The 11,977-nt window shown below is 41.1% G+C and overlaps 1 protein-coding gene across 1 annotated transcript; it reads right to left on the reverse strand.

The window, feature by feature from the left end:
- Positions 1-162: 162 nt before the first annotated feature.
- On the reverse strand, positions 163-11,317 carry LOC142377720 (dysbindin domain-containing protein 2-like). Its single transcript, XM_075462027.1, has 4 exons — positions 11,072-11,317; positions 1,177-1,329; positions 952-1,089; positions 163-861 (listed from the first exon to the last, which is right to left on the reverse strand). Exons 1-4 carry the CDS (start codon positions 11,112-11,114, stop codon positions 590-592), a joined length of 606 nt encoding a protein of 201 aa, XP_075318142.1. The 5' UTR covers positions 11,115-11,317; the 3' UTR covers positions 163-589.
- Between the last annotated feature and the right edge of the window lie 660 nt (positions 11,318-11,977).

The raw sequence follows: 11,977 nt of genomic DNA on the forward strand, positions 1-11,977 counted from the left end.
TAATGAGCTCTTGCGCTAGGCTACCCTTGTGTATTTCATTTAAGCATCCGTGACTTTCCCCCATAGCATTATTCTCAAGTTGGTATCTAAAAGGGTGAGCACATTCCTCCAAAAGGCTTGGAAATGTTTTATGAACGCAACAAAAGCAAACATTTTTCTCTCTTCCTTTATTGTTAATATAAGACACAAGTTGAAATTAGGGGTAGAAAACTGAGAACTTTGCATTGGCAGAACAATGTGTTGATTTAAAAAACACATACTTATTAATCAGAGACAATCTTTTGAAAAATAAACAAAGTTGTTTTTATCCTACGTATTGCTTTACTGTTAAACAAAAAAAAAAACTAATTTCACAGCCTTTGGGGCCAAAATCTTGAAAACAAATCTAACTAACTAATTAACATTTCTACAGTCCATGGCCTTGACCTCTGAAGCATACAAATTACAATTAAAAAATCACTTAGCAGATGGTTTGGAAGTGGTGACAATAACCCATTTGTGGAAACCAGTTGCAGCTTAATGAGTCTCAACTCAAAGTTCCCTCCTTTCTCTTTGCTGAGGTGTTTACTACTGAGCTGCAGGTGGAGCTCTACTGTGGGGATTGCATATCATATGAAGACAGGTTCTGACTTTTCAGCTCTCCTCTCTCTGGGGATGCAGCTCTCCGCTTGACTGTGCCATTTTGTGTCTCCTCGTCATCTGATCCTCCCAGAGGGGTGTCTGCCCTGTTGGCATTGGTGGTCTGGCTGTCACAGGAAGAATCTGAAGATGTGGAGGACATGCGAGACTTGCTGTCAAGAGTCTCCAGGACATGCCGGAAGAGTCCATTACTGAGGGCCTCCTCATTGTTGTTGTTGTTTCCTTAGGTTGCAGGTCACAAAAAAAAAACTCTGTTAGAGGTTCACTGTGGAGTATTTTAGTTGAACTTCACTCCATGTCCAGTTTCCATACCTGGCAGTGGGGAGGTACCGTCTTCTTCCACAGAGCTGAAGAAGACATCCAGTCCCTCTTGATCAGAGATCTCTATCAGCTCCATGTCGTCCAGCAGGTCCACATTTACCTCCATAGAGGAGACACTACCAATAGGAGCTGCAAAGAGAAGAACAGCAATGACATCATTTGTACATGACCGTGCACGTGTCTACAGAAACATGCTACCTACATTGTCCAACTCACGTCTCTTGTAGTCTCTGATACAAAGGTGCGCAGAAGACAAGTAGACGTCCACGTCATGCTGGAAAACCTCCTCAAAGAAACGTTGTCTGTCTCTGAACTTGAGCTGCTGTGCTGCATCCATATCTGCAAGCCTCTGGCTGCGCTCGCTCTCCGCTAGAATTGTAAGCAGAAGGACAGGAGGTCAGCTGAAACGGATACCTGCTACAAGAGGGCTTGAGGCTATCGAGCATTTAAGACTGAATGCACCATAAAGGGGAATTCATAAACTAGTTTTTCCACTAGGAGTGTAGGTGTGCTTGTGAGATCATCCTTCTGTTGTAAAATGTGTAGCATGAAACTCATCTTGGAGGCCCACAGGGGTCATGTGTTGGTAGCCAGAAGGGGGAGACATTGAGCTGTAAGTGAGATGTACAATAAGATGGATGTCTCCTTTTTATCTGCATGACAAAGAAGTCATTTGCATCACACTTAATAGAGTTAACAACTGCATCTTGTGCTATTCATCCAATATACTTTCCTTTCAGAGTTACTAATTCCATTGATACATGTCTTTTCGTGATAAAACAAGAGCTGCAGCTTTATCGAACTCTCAAACTTTCCAAACAGCCACCCCGTGCCAGCCTGTACATTTACTAAATCAGCGCTGATCTTAAGATTGCTATGCAGGGGGGAGCTGTCAGTTCTCTTGCTTAGTTAATCCTGTTTGAGACACCATGCGATCCCATTTTCCCCCTCATCAGCATTATTGTAATACAGCTGAGTGCAACGCCAGTGCAAGTAAGAAGAGGCGTGACCTGTAGCAGGGCCCGTGACAGTGAAGGAAACTGAGCTTCAATATAAGGCTGGAGATATAACTTTTGATCTCTAGGCAGTTTGCACAATTTCCCTGAATATAAAGAAAATGAATGAGAAACGCACCAAACACAAAGGCTGATGAGTTGCAGGACATAGTTGTTGTTTTGTTTTTATCTAAATGACTGCTGGTTAATATGATCTAACCCAATCACATGTAAATGCTGTTACTACAAAAGATGACAACTGGGGGAAAAGGCTATTCTGAACACATGAAATTTTTCTCATCAATCATGTAGCATGAATACAAACTTGTTTCAAAATAAAGTTATTTTCAAAAAAGGATACGCTTAGGATGCACTGAAAAATGTTCCAATAAGCCAGTTTACTCAGATTCTATATGTTTTGCTGTCATTAAAGCAGTGTTTGAGTTTCGAATGGCTACAACCTGTAAACAGGGATTGAGCTAATTGGATGAGGCTTTCAAGACTTGTCTAAACTGGGACCAAAGTGCAGATTATCTGCTGGTGTTGAGGGTAGCTGTCACAGCAGTTCTATAAATACACCAGTGATTGGTGGAGAATAGGAGGGCCTTCAGGTCAGGATGTTTCCCTGCAGGTAAGGTTAATTTCATTGCCATTTCAATTGTCTGTGACAATATGAAGAGACTTTTGCGGTTAACCTTCCATGATGTCCTCACAATGAGGTACAAATACAGCATAGGCGATGCAAATATGACATCTTTCGAAACCAGACAACTGCAGAGTTGGTCTAAAACTAACAACAGGTTGCCTTCTTTGGAATGCTGCATCAGTGCAGTGTCTCCCCTAAGTCATGTCCAGGCAAGAGCCTGTCACAGCAGCTCAACTCAGCCATGTTTGACTGCCTGTGGACAGGGACTGTGCTAGCTCTGGGACCAGACAGAGAGCTTTAGAGGGAAGAAAGGGGGAGGACAATCCAAACCCAGACATCCTGCTCACAGTGCCTTCAGAACCTCGGTCAAGTGATTACCGTTATGTAGTTCTTTCTTATTATGCAACTGAACTAGATCAAAACTTAAAATGTGTTTTGATTTTTTTCTCACTTTTGTCTTTTCCTAATTATATCAACAGATATGGTATATCTTGTATGCCTTGATAACCTTTAAAAACTTAACAGTACTTTGTCAAACATCCACAAACGACGCTTAGCATATGAGGGCCCTAATATTGGTAATGTTGCACAGCCTGACTTATCACTTAGTCTATAACACGTATATTTTGGGCCATATGAGTATCAGTGTTTTTCTGTGTTTCTTGTTTCAGAGACAGCATAAGATTCTGAGAATACTGATGATCCAGTTTCTCTCCTTTTGCCAGTAAGTTCCCAATATGAGTCAGCTGTTGGAAATGTGAGACCAAGCACACGCAGATATTTTATGTTCTTGAACCCTGGAAAGTTTCTCCGCAGCAAAAGGGTGTATCACTACTGCTATTCTTATTAACAGCGTTGGACGGGAATCTATCTAGAAATATGCTGTTTAGATTGCAGAGACTGAAACAGAGCACACTGCAGTACAAATGCCCTTTCTTGCCTGTTTTACATTACAGAGGTTTTTAGCCTGAGGAGGCCAGTGTATTTACAAATTTTGTCTTTTCAACAGGACTGTCTGGGTTTTGGAGTCCGTGATGCTCTCGTCTTTTTGCACTGTTACACAATCACAAATGCTATTGTCCTCAGATCCTCAAGAAGCCACAGGGAGCAGCGCTGACAAAGCAATACGTCATTCACAATCAAGAGATGCCTGTTTGATGTGTGTTTAAGTGAGAAGAATCTCATGTTTCACGTGACCAGCTGATGACATCATACCAGACAACCATGAAGAACTATTCACTTTTCCTTAGAAAGCAAAGCAGACAGCAGTGAAATAACAGGCCTGCTCTGGATTTTCATCTTCGGGTTCAAATAATTATCCGGGAGGGGTTTTTTTCCCCACTCAGGTAAACACTGATTGATCACAGCATTGATTGTTTCTTCCTTAAGGCTGAGGCTCATGGGGAGCAAAAGGTTAGCTGCAGATGTATATCTTCACATTGATTTTCCGGGATTTTTTTCTCCACTGGATAACTTCAATCTAAATGGCTTTCCTGCCCACAGACAACCTCTGCGACCTCTGATTAGCACAACTGCTCACATGGGAAAATCTTCTGTCAAAAGAAAAGTTTGCCCACAGTGTCCGCTGCTGATAGGATTACATGTCCAGTGTGCTGCAGCCCTCACAGTCTTTAGTTACATGGCACAAGATGTCTGAAGTGAGGGAATGGAGTGAATTATGACCTTGAGGCATGAGTTTGACCTCTTTCTTTCTTTCTTTCTTTCTTTCTTTCTTTCTTTCTTTCTTTCTTTCTTTCTTTCTTTCTTTCTTTCTATCTCCCTTACTTCCTCTCCATTACCCTGGGATTTGAGGAGGAGAGGGCCAAAGGTCAGAGCTCAGGGCCAGCTGGACATGCAAAATGACTGAAACAGACAGAAAGTTTGCTGAAGATTGAGCAGGCCGGATATGCTTGCGTGCCACTCTGCCTCCCCACATAAAGACAAAGCCAGATCCTCCACTGAGGCAACAGTTAGAGAAAGCCCTCTTTCAGGGACACACAAAAACAGAGATGTAGAGGAGAGTGGCCTGCACCACTTACACATGATGCCAGTTTCAAGGAATCATTATTGATTTAGGAGGGCGAAACTAGAACTCATCTCAGCCTTTACTTTGTTACATACAGATAATTTGCCTTTAAAAAAAAACAACTGAAAACTGAAAAAAACTGTCCTCAGAATGGTCAATAAGATATGTAGGGATGTCTACATGTGTTGTGTGGATTCCCAACAGTCCGGATTGTGCTTTCGGGACATTTCCATGCAAGCTCATGGCAGACCTCTCAAGAGACCTCAGTAAAGCATTTAATAAATACAATCTATCGTCCCACTATATTAACAGATCATTCAGTCCTCTGTTATGTTTGACAAAATCTCATCTACTCACGGCACATTTTCCAGTACACGTACATAAATGAAAAAAAAAGAAACCAGGTCATTTTTTGTATGAGTTTAGTGTTTGTATGCCACGTGTCTCTTTTCCTCTGTCACGTTTTCAAGGATCGGCCTCTTATATCCCAGTTTAGAAGCACCAACTGCACTAACAGTGACAACAACACATTGATCCAAGAGCTAAATGAAGGAATAGGAGGGTTCAATGTCACCCACAGGCTGCCATTAGCCCACCTCTGAGCAAGACGAACATGTGAGCTCACATAGCCAGGTTCCCCTGTGTCAGAGAACAGGAAGGTCAAGGCAACACAGAGCAAAAAAAAAGGCTTCTCAAGAAGATCCAGTTGTCTTTTTGGTCGTCAAAGCTGCATGAGCCAAAACCTCACAGTAAACAGTTAAACAGAAAGTCCAGTGGGAATTATCACCCCCTCCTCTGCTTTAATTATAGAGGAGTTTTCCCAGACACCCAGCTTGGTTCCATCCAAGCCGAGGCATTTTCTGGGAAGTGGTTTCCTTACACAAATGGATGAAGTCATCCCTGTTCAAATAGCTCTTGTAGTGGTGCATACCACCATGTGTTGCCCCATCCTATACTCACATTAGACTGAAAGTGGAGACTGAAATGAAAATATTAGGAAAATACCCGACTCACACTTCTTTGTTTTTCTATGTGGGACGTCTCACAGCAGACAGTACAAGAGAGAAACAGAAATGTGTATTCATATACAAATATGGAAATGAGCAATCACAGCAATAAATAAAGAAATTCCAAACTCCTCACAAAAAGCTATTAAATGTGGGTTTTAATCATTTGCTGTTAAACTAAATGAACAATAAGTCTGTGAATTAATGTAAAAATTAATGTAGTCACATTTAAAAGATGAATCAAACTAGATTAATAAATAAAGGTTTGTTGTTAACTGAGAATAGACAGCGTTACTCTGGAGAACTTTTAAATAGATTTCTTTCTATGTCTGCATTCATCTGATAATACGTTTAATTTCATTATTATCTATTTTAGTTATTCGGGAAGCCATTCTTCTTTACTGTCTGTCTCAATACAGATAGAATAATGCACGATCGCCTGTTACCTCTGAGCGAGCTGGCCGAAAATGCTGACTTTTCTAAACTAGGGCACACCAGAGGTAACACTTGTTTTTGGCGAAGCCACAGTGAATAGATTGGCTCCCCTTTCCTGATGAGACAGATTTGACTTCATATGGACAGATTCCTGACTGCAACAAGAGAGAGTGGAGAGGAGGAAGCTATAAACACAGAACCAAGGATGTAGAGGTTTTATCCAGCTCCAACAGTGGCTTTACACTGATTTATGAAAAGAAATGCCAAATATTACACAGTTTGACGACATTAAATCATGTTTTTGCACAGACAAAGTAATTCCCAAAGAGCTAGCTGAAAACTTGACATATCTCAGAATGGTGTGCAGTGTGTCCTTAAAAAAAATGTGAGGAAACTGGACAAGTGTCAGGCCTGAAAAGTATATACAACAGATGAACAGTACTTGAAAGGGATGTCTGTAGAATTGACACAGGACCCAAGAAAGGCATCTGGACCACATACTGATAGTCTTTGTGATATTACATCTCCCACTGTTTGGTGTATAAGGACTAAAAATATGCATGTGTCTTTTTTATTTTACATACCTTGAACTGAAGTGAAGCAGACAGCTGATCAGAGTTGCAAAACTGATACCAACATCTTAGCCTCAATGCAGCTGCTCTGTTTTCTCACTTTTATTTTTGTTTTTTTTTGTCACTTTCTTTGTCTCCTCCAAGATCTGGCTCTTAATGGGCTCAAGTTGCAAGGTCTGTGAATTATTCATGACAGCTGTTGATGGGTGTTTGGTCTATATTTCAGTAGCCACAAACGTGTGTGTTTCTATTTGCATGTTAGATCTGTTTTTTGCTGGGACAAAGCAGTGTCCAGCACCGTCCAATAACAATGACATCATGTTAACCCTCTCCTTCCTCCCCTGTTGCCTGACTGACAATAGGACTGTTTATAGGTCAGTGTCCTGTCCCATTGCCCTCCATAGACCCAACGGCAGACTGCCATGAGTTCTGATTAATACAATAGGCTTTACCAGATGACTAAGTACTGACCCTTATTTTTCTCTACGCCGACAAATCCTCATACAGAGTGGTTATTAATGAGGACCAGGTACAATTACTCTCTATTATTTTACCAATACAACCAGCCAGTAATGCTTAAATCTCTGCACCCCTATATCAGAGAACAACATCAATGAGTTTGCTCCGTTTGTTAAAAGAAGCAAAGTGCATACCAAGAGGCTGTGAGAGGATCTAGCTGAGGTTGGAATGTGTCTTCACCTTTTTTAATCTGATGATTTTCCAGAGGAGGGTTAACTGAGTACATCCCCTTTGTGTAGGACAGACGAACAAATAAACTGCTCTTGCCTTATTAAATCCTCTTGTAGTGATGTCTCTCATGGCAATCACTTCCACATCCACAAAGCCTCAGAGCCTCCCCTCACATTTGTGGGGGAGTTTGAGGCCGTTTTAATCTCAGCTAAGAGAATGAGAGGAATGTTTGGTTAAACCAAACAGTCTCGCAGACATTTCTCCTCTGTTTGTTGAGACTGGAGCAGGGGAGATTTGAGCTGCTGAAGACTTAGTGCAGCGTTATTATGATTTACTATAGCAGAGAATGTGAACCACACGTGATTTCTTTTACAATAACCATAGGACAATACTATATACAAAGTATGCATCATTGTTTTCACGATGATGAAAACAACATCTCATCCCGTCACACCAGTAATTGGCCAAACAGATTAATATGTGCTGCATATCTAGAAGGAGAGATTATAAGATAAAGTGCTGTTGTGTCTGTTTGTGGGCTCTGAACACCGCAGGCATCTAAGAGCAGCCTGCTTAAACTGTTGAATTTATGGGAAGCTTATGCAGTCGTCTATACATGGCTGTCAACTAAAGCCACACACTCACGCAATTAGTTGGAAGCACCCACATGACACTCCAGACATTGTTTGCAACAGAATAATCCGAGCACTTGCACTATTCTGAGTTTGTCTCACATTGGTAAGTATCAATCCCTGTAATCCTCATTGTGGCATTTATTATTAGCACGTCTTTACTTTGTTGTGTCTGTGGCTTTCTTGGGAACAGATCACAGCTACAAAAGGTTAGTGTAAGTCCCATTTATCAACAAGATCTGAACTGAAACTATACAGTAAAAAATATTGGATTGTATTTGCCTCAGAACTCAAAACTGAGCTGGCAATGATGAATTGAAAACCAGTAAAATACGTTCCTTGTTTGGCTCACTGACCAGGCAAGCTAACACTGCCAAAACAAGCTGATAGCAGTGCACCGTGCTTTATTTTGCATGTACAAACACTGTACTGACATGATAGAGGTTGGACACATTTACAATTTGTCCGGCTGATTTTACAAGACACAAACTATAGATGTGCTAATAAACAGTTTATTACTGCGGCTATCAGCATTTTTTTTGGTGTGCTGCAGCCCCATTGAATTTTGAAGTCAGGGCTGGTGAGGTTCTTACAACTTTCTGAGTACAAAATCCAACAAGATGGGGCGTTTCAGTTGATATTTTCAACTTGGAACTCGGAAATCAAATAGAACACGCCATAAACCATGTGAGTGTGGATTCAAAATGTACATCTGCAGGTCTGCAGCCAGACTTTCAAGGATGCTGAGGTTACAATTGGCTACGAAGCAACTGAGCCATGTGAGATTCACAAAATCCCAAAGACAAGATAAAACATTTTCACAAGCTTCTAGCTATCCGTTTGTGGCTGAACTACAAAGGTTTGGAGCAACCAGCGTCCTATACTAGGGTCAGCAATGGTGGCTTCTGCATAGTTCTGCCTGGATTAAGGGCATTTGTCAGTTTGACAGACAGATGCTTCATATAATCACCAGCCAAGTTTTTGTTGGGTTTTTTTGCTGTAAGTGCAAGCATTTTTTCCAATGTTCTCTGTGCAGGATTTTCCAGATAATTCTACAAAACAAATCATCTGGTGAGGCGTGTTTAAGTCGTGAGATCCGCCGCAAAAAAATAAAGTTGTAATTTATGCAGTTTCAGGAATCAGTAATTGCACAGTTTATTACTAAAAACTGTATTCATTTTATGGGTTTCAGGAGTTCAGTAAACAAATGTTTGTCAGTGTTACAGAGAGCCTGTTTTTGGTTTGGTCCACCAACTGTGTCTAAACCTAAATATCCTCACCACTCTTAGACTGACGCTTGAAACTTAAGACAAATTCCCATTTGCCTTGGCTATTAATAATGAAATGTTACATTTGAGTAACAGTACTTCACACATCAACATCGTGTTAACCATGCTAACACTTGATCTCATGACACAATAATGCTAAAAAAGAAAAATGTTCCTTTCTAATTCTGCGACAGAGGTGCATGTTGCGTCTTACAACGTGAAGATATTGATGCTTTACATCTTGCTACTTCCAGCATAGCATAGATGTACACGTTAAACACTGTTGAACTGGCCACAAATATTTTGAAGGAGGGTGGAGGTGTAGTGGGAGGTGTTAGTCAGCTGACTTCCATGCTGGAGAGTCCAGCACTCATCCCACACCCTTCCACAGTCCACTCACTTTTCTACTATACTCCACTTGCGAATCGTTAGGGTCAGAAAAACATACACGATTAGAAAATTAAGGTTTTACTAGTCACAGTTTGTGATTTGACGCCATGTCACATGGATGCAACTCTGCAGAAAACAACAGGCTTGGGACTCACTGCCATTTCACAACTTTTAATAGTGGACTGTGACACCACTAAGTTTTGTGGACAAATGCATTGCATGTGTGATCTTTCAAAGATAAAGACAGCACATGAGAAGGATTTCTATCCCTCTAATTTGGTTATTAAGCAGCTTTTACTTCCTCTTTAATATCTGGGTCATGTCCAACAAGACTTTACTGGGAAAACATTAAGAGCAGAGACAATTCCTTCCTCACCTTCTAAACTGTAAAATGCTCTAAACAGCTGGCCAATCCCTCCCTCCACGACACAGTGGCTCTCTCTGGCACATTCCCACAATAATCAAAACATGATAAAGCGGACTACACAGTCCGAGGTATGGCAACAGATGGGGAACGTCTTCTCTGGAGCCCTGGCCCTGATCCTTTTTAGCCTCGTGAAATCACTGAACTCAGTGGGACTAATTCGATTTCAGGTCATATCTGGGTTGGTCTGTCTCTGAAACGGTCGACTCTGATGAGATCTGCAGCCGCAATACCATTAGAAATAAGAGATCTTTGTCTTGAGCTGTGCTTTGGCCCCAATCCAACCCTGCCTCTGTTTGGGTGTGAGTGTGTGTATATGTGGGAATGCATCCCTATTCCTGTGCAAAGAGTGTGTGACCTATTCATTTGGTATTAGTGAACATGACTCAGGGTGATGAGTTGACATTCCTGTCCAATTTTTGGCTCGGACAGCACTTTGTCCAGTCACTGCAGACAACATCAGCACAACGACTGCTATTCAACACATCGGGGGAGCTGTCACACCAGATTTCACATTATACATGACACACACACACATATACAAATACACATCTCATCCCTCAATGTGATAGACATTAACATTAATTTCTTTATTTGTAAAAACAAAATGTTTAAAATGCAAAGATGCTGTCAGAAAATGCTCATTTGTGACTTTACTTAAGTTGCTGGACTTTGAAACTTGAATTGATTTCTTCATAAAACAAATTCTGTCTCATCAAAAGATGAAGCATGCAGATTAAAGACAGGCAGGTGGTGGGAGTGGATGGGGCTTACCTCAGCTGCCTCACTGCACACCAGAAACCCACAAAAGTTGAAACCACACACACAAACACACACACGTTTGCCTTAAATTTTCAGTCTCTTGTGTGTGTTCCATACTTCTGAGAAATATGGGCAGTTTATATTCTCTCTTGGGTCCTGCTCTACTTTTAAACGTAAGAGGACCATTAATAGAGCAAACTTAAAATATGTCAAAATATCCACCTTAACTAACAGCTTCTGTCCAGAAGTTTTAAAGTCACTTACAGGGTAGACGCTTGCTGTGAAGATTGGCTGATGAGGAACTCATGATGCTGGAGAGTTGTCAGAAACAGATACAGTAAGTCAGTCAGAGGTGATAAGCGTGTGCTGTGGCCGGTGAGCTCTGTGAGAGTTCAGCAAAGAGCCTGATGAGCATCTCCCACCTCCTCTTCTCACTCCAACTGGTCCAGAGCGAGTGATACTGACATGCACCCGGCCGCTGTTTTTCTCTACTTCCTCTCTTTCTTTCCCCCCAGTGGAGTCTGAGTGCATTGGATGAAAGCAGAACAAGTTTGTGGCTCTGTGGAGCTGACCAATGACAGAGAGGAGGGAGGAGCTGGAGGACATCAAGGAAGGGAGTAAGAGGACGAAAGGAGGGATTTTATGTAACAAAGTGGAAAATACCAAAGAGGAACAGACACATGCTTTTGTTATTTTTGTCTCCTTACTTCCCCACCTCTTCCCTCTCTGTCCATTCTTTTCTTTTTTCTTTAAACCCCCTCTTGTATATTTCACCCTCAAGGTCAAGTGATGAGTCAAAAATGATACAATGTCAGACTTAGAACTGTCGACATCATGACTCATGAATATTTTCTGCCCTGCACTTTATTAAGTTTTAAATTCACAGACACATTGATGGTCTTCAAAGGTGAAACCTAAAAGTGTGATAATTAATGATCTTTTTAGAAACTAAATAAAGAGGCTTAAGATTTATTTTATTTTTTAAAGCAGTTTTAATTAGTGCACGTCTTTCAATTTCTTTCTAATAATGATTTATTGTAGTGAAAAACTCATATGCACATGATACATTCAGGAAAAGCCATCACAAGTAATATCAGATAACTTGTGTGTCCCAGACACCATCTAGTGGACAACAGATGTTGGTTCCAATTTCTCCTATCAAGACTACAC

Source organism: Odontesthes bonariensis, chromosome 3 (assembly GCF_027942865.1).
Source record: "Odontesthes bonariensis isolate fOdoBon6 chromosome 3, fOdoBon6.hap1, whole genome shotgun sequence".
NCBI classification, from domain to species: domain Eukaryota; kingdom Metazoa; phylum Chordata; class Actinopteri; order Atheriniformes; family Atherinopsidae; genus Odontesthes; species Odontesthes bonariensis.